The sequence below is a fragment of the Urtica dioica genome, chromosome 3, assembly GCF_054948205.1.
Source record: "Urtica dioica subsp. dioica isolate 48M chromosome 3, U.dioica_male_clone48M_v1_H2, whole genome shotgun sequence".
Taxonomy (NCBI): Eukaryota; Viridiplantae; Streptophyta; class Magnoliopsida; order Rosales; family Urticaceae; genus Urtica; species Urtica dioica.
This window is the reverse complement of record NC_142758.1, coordinates 49,419,228-49,436,040: the sequence shown is the minus strand read 5'-3', so window position 1 is coordinate 49,436,040 and position 16,813 is coordinate 49,419,228. Positions and strand designations below refer to the sequence as shown.

The following is a 16,813-nucleotide window of genomic DNA, read 5'->3' as shown; positions in this document are numbered from 1 at the left end:
ATGTCAATAAATCTTCAACATACCAAATTATTTGAAGATAGAGGCCACAATCTTCAATACTACATCGACATAACTAAATACCTCTATTGGAGTTCCTTGAAACGATGGACGGAGAAGAAAGTTAAAATAGTTTCAAAGTCCAAATATATAGACGTCAAAATCTAGAATCGTGAGGATCAACTCCTCATCAACTAGCTCTTGTCATCATTGACAACGTCGATCCTCATGTTAGTGACTAGAATCATGACCTAATTATTTGAAATATGGTCGACATAGAGAAATAATTCCCCATTTGGTTAGAGGCGAGAGTCGTGCCTCTCAAAACTCAGCTCCAATCGACAAAGAAAGGAAATATGTCAAGTTTTGACTACTTCACGAAGATGGAAGGGATTTCCAATGCTCTCTTCCTCTTCAGATACAAAGATTCTTCCTCTTGTAATAGAGTGGTTCAAGAGGTCTCTAGGTAGATGACCTTGACTCAAGAAACTCACATTTTTCACCTAAACTCGTACGATCGACGTCAATGGACCATCATCGAACTATATAGACACGCGTGGACAAAGATGCTCTCGTGGTGGCAGAGGAAGATCATTTGGTGACCGTGGACTCTTCAATGGTGGAAGAAGCAACTCCGTATATGCGGACTTAGGGACATTGATTTTTAAAAAAGTTGGAATAAGGTATAGATGTCTAGTGCTAATGGGCAACTGTGTCAAAATTACTAGTACTTATTTGTTTATATCTTTATTTTTTTTGTAGAAATTAGTATTAATTATTACAAGTAACTCTCACATGTCACAAAATATAGGATTACTTAAAAAAAAATTAGTAACTAATTAGGTTTAAACCAAGGTTTAAAATATCGATACCGACACCCATACCGAAGTTCTGATTTTACGGATATATCGAGTATCGACGGATATTCTATAACAATTTTAATACCGATTACTGATTATATCGGTGATATATCGATGATATATCGATTATCGACGGATATATCGACAAAAATCTTATAACAAAATATAATAAAATATGTATACCATTAGTTATATTTTTAAATTTCTAATAAAACAATTAAATTTAAAATATACCTATAACTTTTTTCTTATAGATATACATTATTAATATTTACATTACTTTTTCAATATTTAAAAATGTAATAAAATAATTTTTTTCAAAAAAAATTGTTATATTTTTTTACTACATTACAAATATTCATTAAAATAATAAAAAAGAATAGTATTATATATTTAATTATTTAGTCTATTAATATAGATATCATATATATATATATATATATATATATATAATATGTCATACATATATTTATATGTATTATAAAATATAAATAAAGAAATATTGATAATATCATTATACTAAGTAAAATTAATAAGTAAAAGATATAAATAATAAGAAATAATAAATAAAGAAAAATAAAAAAAAACAAATAAAACGATATTTTCAAATTTGGACGATATTTTGTCGATATTTTGAATTTTTTAACTACTAAAAAATTTCGGTATTTTATTGATATATCATCGATATATTAACGATATTTATAAAACGATAACGATTACAACGGATATTTTACCGAGACTCTTCAAAAAACGATATATCGGCGATATATCACCGATATATCCCGATATTTTGAACATTGGTTTAAATAGTACAGTATAACAGTAATTGTTCATTAGATTAATTGTCTTCCAGAATTACATACATTACATGAAAATACCAATGGTAGTATTTAATACCTCATAACATAACGCTAATTTACATGCAAGTTAGGGTTTGGCTATACAAAAGCAAGAAACTCTTGATCAGAGGCCCGGCTCTACCTTAAGGCTTTGTTTGGTACGAAGGATAGAAATATGGATGGATGGATTGTTTAGGATGGAAAAGAAAGGAAAGGAAATGAGTGGATTGTAACTTTTTTAAAAGTTGATTGGTATGATGAGAGGAAAGATTAATATCATTCCGCTCTGTTGTTTGGTATGAATAGAGAAAAAAATAGAGTGATTAATTTTTAATATGGTAAAGTACAATAATACCCTTATATATTATCAAATTGATATTTAATTTGCACATATTTTATTTATATTATAAAAGCCATATGCATGCAATTATGTAGCTGAATAATTATATTATATATATAATGTTATTAAATGCAAAATTGCATATATTATAAAGTATTTAAACAAAAGTAATTGCCCTACAAAAATTATAAATATTACAACTTCTTGTACTTTTTTTTACGTTCAAAAGATTAATATTTTAACTATTAATATCCCGTCTTAATAAGCAAAATAAATTTATGGACTAGAGCAAAATAGGCAATTACTAATAATTTTTTTACAAAAAAGTGTTATATGATGTTCTAGAATCACATAAGCACAAAGTTTCACTCCTTGTTGTTTGAAGGCATCATCTTTTGAAGAAGTTCAAGACGACGCTCGCTTGGGACGGCAAAGAAAGCTCGGACTTTAGAGGAGTCCTTGATTAAAAATAGAAAAGCATCAAGTTGAATATGATCCGGAACATCAATCTTCAATAGTTCGGCATAAACTTCCTCCTCCGAATAAACTTTTGGCCTTCCTCTCTCAATTGCATCAATTCCTTTTTCGGCTATGATGTTGCTCTCTCGAATGACGAGATTACCTTCTTTCATTACATCAACAACGCCTCCTATGCTTGATTGCATAGCTTCCATATGTTTATCAAACGAATCCATCATAGTTAATTTTCTTTTTGTACCTCTAGATGAGTTTGGAGTTTGGGAGGCTTGTTGTGAAGTCTTTTGTTGGGAGATGTTAGTTTGGGTAGTCTCGTCAACCTCAAGATCAACAAATTCATTTTCTTCAACTTCATCTTGCCATTTCTTAGCCTTCTCTTTTGCACTTATTGCATGTTCCCCGGTCGCTCTATCTTTGGCAAATAACTCAAATAATTTATCATAATTTTGAGTTGCACTATATCTCCACTTGTTTGCTTTAGGATTTTTCTACACATATTCACAACAACATGACAAAAAAATAAATAAAAAAGAAGATAATAACAATAATAATAGTGATAAAAATGCAAGACCATTTAAAAATATTAACAATCTACGATTACCTCTATAAGAGCGTTCCAAACTTCGGGTTCGGCCTCAAATAACTTTGTCGTTGGGTTCCAAGCAAAGCCACTTAATCCTTTGAAAAGATCATGAATTCCATTGAAATTACTTTTCAATGTTTTGATTCTATTTTTGAGGTGGTCTTTATCAAATGGATATTTCAACTCCTCTTGACAGATTTTGAGAACATTATTATATGCACTTGTTGTAAAAGTTCCATCAACCCTATTTCCATTAACATGTTGCTCCAATAAAGCATCGATAAGTACAACATCCATTTGTTCCGTCCATTTCACCGTCTCTCTCTTTGTTTGTTCAACCTCAAGTGCACTCTTTCCTTTTTTCGTCATATTGATTATATGTTCGAATATCTGCATGAATATAAATTATAAAGATGATATTATAACAAAAATAATCATAAGTCTCATTATATATATCATAATAGTATCATAGTAGTCACTACCACAAAAGTACAAACATACAAGTAGGAAAATATTCACATAGCATTAAAACAAAATAAAAATGATTCCCTATTCATTAAGTAGTCATGCCACATGACTTGTGCTATATTATCCCTCAAGACGGCTCCTTTTCTAGCATATTCTCCATCATTTGATATGTTATTAAACTCTTCTACTTCCGGTTCTCGGTCCATAAGTTCTCGATCTACTTGTCTAATTAATTCATCATCCGGATCCACGCCCATTAGATAGTTATGCAAAATAAAACAAGCTAATACAATTTCCGTGAGTGTCTTGATAGGATATTGAGGCTCGGTACCACTCGATATGATTGTAAACCGTTTTTTTAACACACCAAAGGCTCTCTCTATGACATTGCGTAATGACGCGTGTCGAAGATTAAATAACTCTTCTAGATTTTCCGGACCACGTTGTGAGTACTCTTTCAAATGATAGCGCACTCCTCTATATGGGGTGATAAGCCCGCTTCGTAACATATAGCCCGCATCGACTAAATAATATTTTCCTATACAAAAGAATTTTGTGTTTAGTTAGTTATGTTAGCATAAAATTATATGTATATATATGAAAATAGTCTACTTTTCTACCTTTAGGAATCATTAGTTTATCTTCCCTTACTAAAGCATCTTTGATAATCCTTGAATCCGACGCCGTTCCTTCCCATCCGGGCAAAACATAAGTAAATTTCATATCAAATCCACATGCGGCCATTATATTTTGTGTAGGATATTCTTTTCTTCCTCGATATCGTGAAGCCTCATTTCGAGGCACTTTCACTCGGACATGAGTTCCATCAATTGCTCCAACACAATCCTGAAATTAACTTATACTTCAATTTCTAACTAAATATTCCTATCAAGTCAATTATATGAATTATATTAGTGGTAATGAATACCTTAAAATAAGGGTAGAATCTGAAGTTGTTGAGTATTTCATCGGGTATTTTTTCTCCATCGGGTTGCCTCAAAAAAGTGTCTTCTAATGATATTATTGCTCTTAACACTTCGTGGAAATGTCTACTTATTGTCTCACCACTCCGACGAAAGAAAAATGATATAAGACGATTTTTAGCACAATGTGATATTACATAGAGGAACTTAGCCACTTGTTCCTCTATTATTGAGTTTTTGTTATCCTTGAGGCGACCCGATTGTCGAAGTAGATCACACAACTTAACAAATGCAAATGGACTCATTCGTATGACATCACGGCATTTCTCGTCAACACTCATACGGTTTATAAGTTGATTCCTAATTGTTTCACTATCGACACTACTATTACGTAAGCCCGGATCTACGTAATTGGAGCAATAAAACAATTCCATCATGCAAATCATCTCCACTATGTAGCACACGAGTTGGATAGTAGCTATGCGTCTTTGTCTTTCCCATTCATTCTTGAACCTTCTAATATTTTCTTGGAATGTTACAATGACATTCTCTCGTAAATTCTCATCTCTTGAACTTATCTCCCAATCATTTGTTGAGTTTTCTTGTTCATCCATCTATGTAAAAAATAATAATTTTTAACCATATAGCAAATAAGTTGTATTACCAAATACACAAAATTCAAACAAAGAAAAATAAATCGATATGCAAAGTGATAAAAATATTCAAACTTTTGTTCGAGTAAACAATTATTTGATCATGACAAAAGAAAAGCTAGTCATAAATTGGTGATGAAAGAACATAACCACACAATGAAAATGGAAATAAATGTACTTAATAAGCAACATAAAAAAAAAAGAAAAAAAAAAGACTAGAATGCACATAAATTTCATATAGATATATAAAAAAGAGGAAATCAAAAGAGATAAAATACATACCAATGAAGCAATATATTATGAAGAGATTAGAATAAGCTCAAGACCTTGATTCTAGAAACATACAAGAATTTTATTAAGCATTAGATAGTTAAAATAAAAAAAAACTTACTTGTGAACTCAAGTTGTCAATGGTGGAGAAACTCATTCACCAAACTCCATTGTTATGTGAGATGTGTGAGATGTAGAAGATGAAGTTATGGAAGTGAAAAAGTCATTTTTACTCTAATATATTATATAGATATTATAAGTGAAGGTTAGTTTTGTAATTTTATAAAAATTTGTTGCTCTCATTTTTTCAATCCGTGCAAAATGGGAGGGGAGCATTTTTGGTGGGTCCCATGGATTTAAATTCATCCCTCCATACCTCACAACATTTCCCTCTTTAATACCAAACAACAAATAAATACAATCCATCCTCTCAAATCCATTTATTCTAATCCATCCCTCCAAAATCCTTCATACCAAACAAAGTGTAAGGGTCCTAAAGCATTTGCTTTAGGCTCATAAGGGAAGAGAAGGCATACAAGGTAAAAAAAAAGGCCCAAAAATCTGAAATGCTTCAAACACCAAATAAAGCTGACTTTTAGTCTTTTGTATTCATTAGGTTATTTTAACGTCTTGTCTTCCTTCTCATTAATAAAATAAAAGTTACATACGTCATGGTTGTAATTGTTTAAGTTATAGCTGTAAATATAAAAACAATAAAATAGAACGGTTTCACCCTCTTGTGGAGTTAAAATACTTTCAGTATAATAGGCCTATAAATGTGTTTAGTCGGGCCTGCTTGGTCAGCTTCGAGTTTGACCATATCTCGAGGGCTCAAAGTGATGTACGCCTCTATTCCATGGCCTGTCTTGTCATCCATAAAAACCACCGTGTTCTTTAAACCCCTTGCCGCCGTACTCACCCACATCGGATCTCCAAACCCGAAATCAGCCTCTTTATAAAGTGGAAACCTACACAAACTACTAAACACCAAAGGAACCAAATTCCCACTCTGAAACATCTCCGAGCCTCTCTTAATAGATTCCATAAACTCATCCCCGTTGACCTGAATATTCTCGACGAAACCCTCGTCAACTCTGCGGATATCCTCGGCTATCTTTCCCGCTAGATTAGGGTCTAGGGTCTTTCCAGAGATGGACGGTTCGAACGTCGTTGACGTCCGGTAATAGTTCCCAAAAGAGTGGTCTGAAAGCGGCGGATTAAGCTTCGGGCGGAGATTCACGGTATGATGAGCAGTGAAAATTTTCTTGGTGGGGATAGAAGATTCTCCGTCATTCACCACCGCCACAAAACGGTGCCAAAGAAAGGCCGACAAAACCGAGACTCGCGAGGGTGGTTTCCTATTTTCACTCTCTTTGCAGCATTGCCTCTTCTTCAGATCCTCGATCTTCGGACCGTCGAAGAAGTACCTTTTTGTAACTACTTCGTCGAGGTTTGAGACGGAACCGGTGTTGTCGTAACCGGCCACGTCTCTCGCTGGAAAAAGAGACGCCGAGATGAATTCTGGTGGCTGGACTGAATTCACTGCTTCACCGCGAGAAATTGCCGTCCAAGTTCTGACAAACACGAGGGTCGAGAGTCCGTCCGATATCCGGTGAGAAACACAGACTCCGACGGTGATTCCTCCGCCTAGGAAAGCGGTTAGTTTGACTCCGAGGAGCGATTCGGCAGGCTCATCTAGATCGAATGGAAGGAGTTTGTTGAGCTCTCTTGGGACCGGGTTTTCAATGATCTCAGAGAGATTTGTGTCTGACGTTACTCGGGCTTCAAAGAATCGGACTCCGTCGTCGTTGCAGTCGAGGGTTATACTGTCTTTTTCCAACTTTCCGGCTAGAGGATAGTATAGGGTCAGGGTTTGGGACAGAGATTTCTTGAGCCGGCGAGAAATATCGGCAAAATCGGTGTCCTTTGATGAGTAATAGTAAATGATTGGATTGTATAATCTCGGAGATAATTGGTCGAGAAATGAGAGTTGGTAACTACGGATATGATCTGGTGTTTGAGAAGAGGGTTTGATAATCTCTTCGGAGAATATCTCAACTTCCATATTACAGGTATATCAATCTATAGAGATGATTAAGTTTTTCTGAAGTATATAGCCTATAACAAAGTATTAACTGATTTGGTGATACAAAACAAAACATATGGTGTATATATCTAGAAATATTGAAGCACAAAATATTGAAATCAATGGGAACACGTTCTCATATGGTCGTGATAGCACTTTGAAAACCAAATAGACGGTTGAAATTAAGTAGCTCCAATAATACGTTGCTATTTTCTAATATATATTTCTGTATAGCTCATTCAGTTTTTAAAATTAATTAATAAGACAATTATAGGTGATTTTTTAATTCATGTTTTCTTTGAATTAAAAAAGAGAACTCACAAAATCTAAATCAAGTTTTTCAGCCTTCAAAAGTTTGTCCGTATAATATTTGCTAAACAGAGAGTAATCAATAATAGTATAATACAGCGTTAATTGTTTGAATATTATATTTTATATTGATTTTAATAATATCGATCGTTGACATTGCTCCTTGATTGATTGACATGTGAATATGCATATCGACCGTTGATATCTCTTTCTATATGGATATCTTCTTCATATAGATTTACTTGGTGAACAGAAATCAAAATTAGTTTGAACAAAATCTAGAATTAAGCTGGCGTACGTGAAACTTCAGCATTAGAATATATAAAAGGTACTCCATTTTCGTCGCAAATGTAAACAAAGTACATAGTTTTAATAAAACATGGCTAACGATTTCAACCAATTTTTATTTTTAAAAAAAATAACATTATATTTGTACACGGTACCGTATACCATATCTCCATTGAATTAGGTTTCAACTATATCAATATGAACATACTCGCATACTTTTAGTCGTCTTTGTAATATTAAAACCAATATGCTATTTGGATATACAAGCGAAACAACGAAAACGTTACATATGAAAAAAAATATTGCATCACAACTTAAAACGATTACGTACACGTATCAAGGAAACGACCATGCCTAATTTCCCACCTAATACGACTCATTTCTTGATTCAAATTTCAACGTAAATTGGTCAGCAATAGTATCATATCACAAATCCTATCGCTTGGCCTAAAGTTTGGCATATTTGAGAAATTCCACGTCAGCTTGGAGCTTGGCCATGGTTTCCTCTTTCAAGCTGATGTAAGCTTCAATTCCATCGCCGTCTTTGGAGTCCAAGAAACATACGAGGTTATCAAAAGTCAACGCCGCCGAGCTGACCCAAAGAGGCTCGCCCCACCCAAAGTCAGCGTCGTAAAGAGGGAATCTACAAAGACTCGTGAAGCTATACGTTACAATCTCGCCACCTTCCATGGAAACCCTCGTCGCTTCTTCCAAAAAACTCTTTATTCTCATATCCTCTCCGGATTCTCTTATCTTCTCCAAATACCCTTTGTCCACTTTCCTTATCCCTTCCCTTATCCTCTTCGCGATTTCGCCGCCGTCGGTGATGATGTCATCGTCGAGGGCGGTGAACGCGTTGCGGTACAGGTTTCCGAAGGAGTTCTCGGGAAGAGGAGGGTCGAGCCTCCGCCGGATATTCACCGGATGGATCGCCAGAGAAACCCTCTCTCGCCCCTCTGGGACGGGGCTCGCCGAGAGAAGGCGAGAGAGTATAAAAGTCGATAAAGCCTCGATTCGCGAAACCCTAGTACCGTACTTTTCCCTCACGGCTTCGATCTCCGGCGATGCGAACGAGAATCTCTTCGACGTGACTGCGGTCGTGATCCCGAGGCTCGTGTCGAACTCTAATTCGTCTCGAGGAGGGAAGAGCTCGGCCGAGTCGAACCGTGGTCTCTCGATTGTAACTCCGCGCGAAATACCGGCCCATGATTTGATGAAAGCGATGCAAGAGAGCGCGTCGGCGAGCTGGTGAGATATGCATATTCCGACCGCCATGCCTCCGCCGGAGAACGTGTTGAGCCGGATTCCGACGGGGAACTCGTTCAGACGGTGGAGTTCAAAGGGAAGGAGTTTCGAGAGCTCGTTAGGGTTAGGGTTTTTCAGGATCTCGGAGAGCTCGTGAGGGCTCGAAACTCGAGCCTCGGAGAAGGAGATTCCCTCGTCGTTGCACTCGACAAATCGGTCGTTTCTGACCCGGCCGGCGAGCGGATAATATAGGGCTAAGGCCTCGGAGAGAGATTTCTTCATTAGGCTCGATATCTCGTTGATTTTAGACTCGGTTCGATCATTGTTGATCAGCTCGTAGAACAAGACTAGAGGATTGTATGTTTTTGGTGATATTTGGTCGAAATATGAGAGTGTATAGTTGCGAAGATGGTCAGGGGTTTCACACGAGGGTTTGATGATCTCTTCGGAGGAAACTTCCACTTCAATCTTCATTTTGATCAAAACCCTAATGGTTGATTGCGTAACTTCAGTTGGTATATATAACTTCTGATTGACTTAGATTTTCTCATATTTGTCCCACCTGTAACAAGATGATCAGTTGATATAGATTGCGATTCACTAAAGTTTGATTAAAGACCTATAATATTTATATGGTTTACCTCACGTTTTAGTATAAGCAACTTGTTTTTTTTTATCTTGTCATGTATCCAGATTTTATAATTAAAAAAAAACAAGTGCTAACTTCTAGGTTTCTTTAATCATAATATATATATATATATATATATATATATATATATATATATATATATATCGATCTTGTATAATGATACTCACACTTCGCTATTTTAATCCTATTACTTTACCCTAATTGTGCTTGTTTATATAACTGTTAAAAAATTATATCATACGAAATAGACAACAATCAAACGTGTGGACGTGATAAGATTAGGAAACTTAAACATAGAAAATAAATGATTTTATGAATCCATTGTGTTGACTCTTGTTAGAGAAATTCAATATTGGAGATTCTTCTGTATTTTGGAAATGTACCATGTTCTGTGATATAAAATTCTTGGGATGTTTTATTTATTTAGTTATTGTCTTCCAAATATTCAGTTCTTACTCACTTTCTCGTTTCTTTTTTTTTTAGAAAATATCAAAAGTATCTCTCGTGTTTAATCGAAATGCGAGATTTATTCCCTCTATTTCTAGAAATATCAGACATATCCTTTCAGTTTAATATAAATGACATATACCTCCCCTAAAAAATGTTATATTACAAATTATATCACCCTTTTCGTTTATTTTGTGCAAAAAAAATAATTTGAACTCCCCAAAATACTCTTAATGAAATAATTTTTTATTTTCTATTATATATATATACAAAAAAAATTAAATTAAAAAATTTCTTTATAAAAAGTTAAGGATTTTTTTTATAAAGAGAGACTTTGATTTTTTTAAAATAAAATATTAAATACATATTTATTTTATTAAGGGTATTTTGGGGAGTTCAAATTATTTTTTTGTAAAAAATAAACGAAAAATGTGATATTTGTAATATAACATTTTTTTAGGAGAGGTATATTTCATTTATATTAAACTGAAATAATATGTCTGATATTTCTAAAAATATAGGGGATAAATCTCGCATTTCAATTAAACACGATGGATACTCTTATATTTTCCCTTTCTTTTTTTGCTGTTTCCTATTTTACTGGAGGTGTACAATAGATATTGTTCCCTGTTACAATGTATACACTCTGGAAACTCTGAAGCCATACTTTATTATCACCAGGTTTGGTGTTGCTTTCTTGGAATTGTTTTAATTGTCTGAGTTCAATCTTAACTCTCAGGTTTTGATTGGTTTATGTAATAATAGACTGGATATAATCCCAGTTAGGAAAACCACCTTTTTTTCTTCTCTTTTTTTAATTATTTGAATGCAGTTATGCAATTTTACTTTGTAATGTACTTAGAAAAAAGGGTTGGCAACTTCCGATGGGTTTTTTGAGATACTTATTATGTTGTCGTTTAACTTTGTTTTCACTATCAAAGTGTAAATCTCCTTCTTGAGATACTTCAGCTAAAACAGAATTTTCTTGTGCATCGTACTGGAATTTGAATTTATGAACCGAAGCACTACCTAAAAATAGTTGAGAAAAGAAAAAGAAAAAAAAAATCCATTTGAGCTTCAAATCTATGGTTGATGTTTCATCCGAAAGTGATAGATTGTATTTCTCTCCCATAGCGCCGCCGCCTTTCTTTTTCTGATCAATTCAATCAAGTTTTGGATCGACGCAGCAGTGATCTGCGGGTTTTCCTTCTCAAAGAAATACAGATATCTGTCTATAAAGAGTTAAAAAGGTGGTTTAATGGGTTTATGATTCAATAAGAATCTCTGAAATTCATTGATAAACTGATACAAGAATACAAAGATCAGCTACTTACTAGTTTAGTATCTCGACAAAGAGCGTTGTAGAGCCTACTTTTGATATTTACCGAGCCTCTTTTGCGATTTTTACTGCGCGCTCCAGGTAATCCAGTACCCTGGTTTATATTAAAATAAAACAATATAATTAAGGGTTCGAAAAGAAATCAGAAATTGCGAGATGGACTTGTATGGTGACTCAGCTCACCTTTCTCTGTCCTTCATGTTTTCCTGATCATCGATCCAAAAAAGATGCGTACAAGCATAAACAGCTCTACACTGATCAGGCTTCTAACGAAGCGTCACAGAATACTGCAGAAACAAACGGGTTCGTGTTTGTAAAAGACTTGAAAGACTTGGCAGATTTTTTTCTCAAGAGTTAAATTACCCCTTATGGCCGTTTGAGTTAAAGTAGCTCTGTTCTCGACCCCAAAGACGTGCATTCTCTGAAGAGTCCCGATTATGAAATGAAGAGCAGTCACATTTGTTTTTGAATACTGATATATAAAATTAGACAGTTATCAGTCTAATAAGAAAATGGGAAGGAAAAATAAAGTGCTCAGAGTTATCACTGTTTAACTTACTGGGATATTTTCTTCTTACAATTTATACGCTTGGTTGAAAAACTCATATGCCACAGTTTCCAAATCACAATCATTTGCATCCTAATTAACACAACAAAACGAAGACAAGTCAGAATATTATCGCTCAAGGACTAGTATGTGACCAAACTGTAGTGTCAATTCCGGTGCTGGAATATTCACTAGAGCCTCAATGGTCAGCAACAGTGCAGATCATAACGATTGCAATTATTATAATTAAAAAAAAATATATTCGTGGTCAAGAGGTGTAAGGATTTCTAATATTGGATTTAGCAGGTATTAAATCAATACCTTGAACATCTCTTCTGTTCGATGCTATTTGTTTCCTCGAGAAAAGCATTATGATCTTTTCCTAGGAATTTTTGGTATCAGAGCCATGGAAACAGAATTACTAAACATAACCAAGAATAGTGATAATCAATTCACAGAGGAAATTGATAATCAGAACGAATACTCTTTAAGTATGGTCTTCACTGAAGATAAATTTAAAGAGATAATCAAACATAAGTTCGAGAAGAAAGAACTTACTTTTCAACCCGGAGTTTTCACGAAATTAAGTAAAACTCTACACTTAAGACAAAGACACGTTTATTATAATATCATCACGAAAGAATACGCTACTAGAATAGACGAATCTAATAGCATGAGATTAATCACCAAGAAGGAGATTAATGACGTTTTCAATCAGATTGATAAAAAGAAAAGAAATAGTATAAAATTCCTACATGTAGGAGGAATAGAAATTCTCATAGAAGCCCTTTTTAGAGAAGGCTTAGACACACCCATAGGAGTGACTGTCAGAGATGGTAGAATCAGAAACTATGACGAAAGTATACTAGGAAAAATATCAGGAAACCTATGCTACAAGAAAATAGGGTTCACGGTATATCCAGGATATTCCATAGCTATTACAGACAGAAACATACAGGATGTTTTAATCCTAGATTACAACTTCCAAAAGAAAAACCTTATGAAAGAAGGCAATGCACCCATAACCATAAAATACGTCATGGGCATAACACTTAGCAACCAATCAGGTCTAGACATTAAGAAAGATCATGACCATTTAGAAATAAACGACATCTTTAGGGATATCACAGAAAAAACCCTACCTAATAGAACCTTCATAGAAGAGGAACAAATAAGAGAAACCAATAGGGAGCTCTTAGAGGAACTTAGACAAAGAAACACTAGACGGCCAACACTAGAAAGAGCCAGTTCTAGCAGACAAATTAGGTATAATCCTAGAGATCGTGCGCTAGAAAGTCAACCAGCTAGATTTTCTACCTCAACACCTGAAAGTCACATAGAAAGAAACATAGAAATAGAACCCTTTAGGTCAGAAGACCTTAGGAGAAATATTGAAAGGATAAACAAAAACGTGGAGGTTATTAGATCCTCAATAGGGTTAGAAGAGTAATGGAGGATATAACTAAACCTCATTACTATCAAGACAACATACAAAAATATATCCCAAGAAGGGATAATAACATCAATAGAAAATTCCTTTTTGATAGACAATGGGAAGGAAAAACTATAAACGAAAATATAGTTCATATAGGTTATGCTCTTAACAACGCAAACGCCTTGTTGGGAGAAAACTATATAAGAACTACAAACAAACTAAAAAACAAAATTGATTTATCACCACTCGAACGGTCGATAAACAATAACAATGATAAAATCGATTCCCTCACTAAGGAAATCGAAAAAACTAGTGGGAGTGAGGACAACTCACAAACACTAAACGAAATAAAAAACAAGCTTGAGAACATTCTAGGAAGGAATGAGTCTGGAAAGTTCAAGGATTTGGAAAAACAAATCAAGGAACTAACTAACGTGGTGAACGACATACAAAGGACAGTTAAAATCTTAAACGACAAGATTTAACATGTCACTCTCTGAAGTCAACAAAGAAATCCAAGGATCCGTAAACGAAGTCAGGAAACTCCTGATAGACTTACAAGAGCTCGAAAAGAGAATCACCAGACAAGTGGCAGATCTACGAATTGATCTTGCCAAAGACATGAAAAATATCCTGAACAAACACGAAATGGAAATGAAGAACTATATCGAAACGGCAACAGCCAAGATCATCAAAGAAGGAGAAGATTGCAAATGCCAAGAAGAATTTAAGAAGCTTTTGGACGCATTCAATGGAAGGGCTGTCAAAACAGCACCAGATCAATACAAACAAAGGGAAAGCATACCAGAACCATCTTCCCTACCAAGAAGGAGAGAAAATGTATCATTCCCAGAAGAAGAACCAAGAACTAGGTACATAGGTCAGAAGCAACCTATGAGGGAAACAGTACAACCATTCGTATTCGGTTATACTAGGTACCCTCAAAGATAGAAAAAATGAATTTTTCTATAGAGGAAACGAATAGTCAACAACCCTTTGACGAAGATTTACTCAAGGAAATAGAGGAACATTTCAATGAGTTAAAAATCGAATCATCGGCATCTGACGTAGGATCAGAACCAGAAGATATCCCCGAGACATCCACAGGACACCGAATGTTCATGGACAGAACGGCGGAATCAGGAACAACAAGTGCGAATTTCCCAGAAGAAATCCCACGAGAAGACAGAAGAAGACCCACGACCACTTCAGGATCTACTAGGACACAAAATATCCCAGTAGAAAAAATACCCGAAGGAATAACTAACACTAGAGCCTTGAATCTCGATTGTGGATCTGATCAAGAGCAAAATATCAGAATCCAGAAATGGTACAATGAGATGAAAGTACTAGTATACGCGAATGAATACCTAAGCAGGGTTACGAATGACCCAAAGGCAATTAGGGAAGCCATTATGGTAACATTAACAGGAAATGTTGCCAGATGGGCGAAATACCTCATTTTCCCTAAAGACTTAGACAGAAGCGGAATCGAATACTTAGAAGCATTCGTTCAGGCTTTATACCAAGAATTCCTAGGAAAAGATCATAATGCTTTTCTCGAGGAAACAAATAGCATCGAACAGCAGGAAGCAATCTTCAGACTAGACAACATGAGGCTCTGTAACCTCTGTGAGCTAGAAGCATTTATATGCGAATACCTGAAAAACTACTACAAAGTAAGCGATCGAACGCTACAACCCAGGTATAAAGATCTTATATTTGATAAGATGCCACACGGTTTTGGAATAGACCTAAAGGCAAGTTTCCCAAATTCAACCTATCCCCAAACAATTGGAGGAGCCATTAGGGCGATAAGAGGAAAACTTCTCAGGACCTGTAAAGAAATAACGGAAAAGAAGAAAGTCAGGAAGGCTATAAAGAAAGGATATTGTTGTGAAAAACAGGAATTCACAATAAAGGATTTTGGATGTAAGAAACAAAAAGAAAAAAGAAGAGAATCATCCAAGAACCACTACTACAGAAAACCTTACAACAAATACAGAAACAAGAAGTACCGAAGTTTCAAGAAATACTCCACAGAAAGATACAAAAAGGACTTCAACAATTCGTATAGAAAACCCCAATTCAGGAAGAAATTCTTTAGAAGAAGACCTGAATGGAAGAAAAAACCCCCATGCCCGAAAGGAAAGGGAAAGGACTGCAGATGTTGGCTCTGTAATGAGCAAGGACATTACGCAAATGAATGCCCGGTAAGAGCAACCCGGCACGACAATCAAAACTGGAAGAATAGGGTAAAATATCTAGAAGACTTAAGAATGCTAGACATATACCCTATAGAAGATAAAGAAGAAATTCTCTACATAGATTATTCCGAATCAGAAGAAGAAACTACAGAGGAAGAAATTAGAATCAGTCAAGAATCCACAGAATCCTCTTCACAAGAAAACGAAGAAGATGAATAGAATCCATAGTATGCACAACATCACGAACCCAAACTCAATCTACATACCAGTAGGATTGAAACACAAAGGACACAAAAAATTTCATGTGCATGCCCTGATAGATACAGGAGCATCTTTATGCATAGCATCAAAGCACATATTTCCGGAATCAGCCTGGCAAGACACTAAGAAGACCTTAGTGGCAAAAATTGCCAATGGAGAAAGCATAGCGATCACAAAATGTATTGTAAACCAAACGGTTGAAATACAGGGAATGGAATTCACGATTGATACGATATATCAATTTGAATCAGGATTGGATTTTATAGTAGGAAACAACTTCCTATTAAAACACCAACCTACCATTCAGACGAATGATCATTTTATCTTGACAAAAGACAAGTCAAGGATATGCATACCTAAAGTCAGAGAAGCTAAGAAAATCGGACGACAAGATTTTCTCAAAGACTACAGGAAAAACAAGAATGTAAAAACTGAAAACATTGCCGTTTTAGAAGAAAACGACAACGACAACAGTTTTTGGGACGCATTTGATGAAGAATGTCATTTGTTCCTTAACAAATGCCAAGAAGAAAATGAGATTGAGGAGCTATTCGAGAAACTTTGTTCGGAAAACCCTCAAGATCAATCAA

The 16,813-nt window shown here is 35.0% G+C and overlaps 2 protein-coding genes and 1 long non-coding RNA gene across 4 annotated transcripts; all 3 read right to left on the bottom strand.

Moving 5' to 3' along the window:
* Positions 1-6,155: 6,155 nt before the first annotated feature.
* On the bottom strand, positions 6,156-7,594 carry LOC149403480 (epi-neemfruitin B synthase L1AT-like). Its single transcript, XM_089608704.1, has one exon. The coding sequence runs from the start codon at positions 7,473-7,475 to the stop codon at positions 6,156-6,158; it is 1,320 nt and encodes a 439-aa protein (XP_089464830.1). The 5' UTR covers positions 7,476-7,594.
* A 725-nt stretch (positions 7,595-8,319) lies between these two features.
* Positions 8,320-9,927, bottom strand: LOC149403479 (epi-neemfruitin B synthase L1AT-like). The gene has a single exon (XM_089609848.1). The coding sequence runs from the start codon at positions 9,810-9,812 to the stop codon at positions 8,541-8,543; it is 1,272 nt and encodes a 423-aa protein (XP_089465974.1). The 5' UTR covers positions 9,813-9,927; the 3' UTR covers positions 8,320-8,540.
* Positions 9,928-11,578: 1,651 nt separating this feature from the next.
* LOC149403478 (uncharacterized) lies at positions 11,579-12,659 on the bottom strand. 2 transcript variants are annotated; one of them, XR_016296047.1, is made up of 6 exons: positions 12,642-12,659; positions 12,333-12,413; positions 12,137-12,245; positions 11,957-12,060; positions 11,769-11,867; positions 11,579-11,666 (listed from the first exon to the last, which is right to left on the bottom strand). It is a non-coding gene; the product is annotated as an uncharacterized LOC149403478 (long non-coding RNA). The 2 variants fall into 2 exon arrangements; XR_016296048.1 differs by having other exon boundaries at positions 11,579-11,662.
* Positions 12,660-16,813: the final 4,154 nt, after the last annotated feature.

Coding starts and splice junctions, on each gene's coding strand:
- LOC149403480 (XM_089608704.1), bottom strand. CDS start 7,475: ATGGAAGTTGAGATATTCTCCGAAGAGATTATCAAACCCTCTTCTCAA.
- LOC149403479 (XM_089609848.1), bottom strand. CDS start 9,812: ATGAAGATTGAAGTGGAAGTTTCCTCCGAAGAGATCATCAAACCCTCG.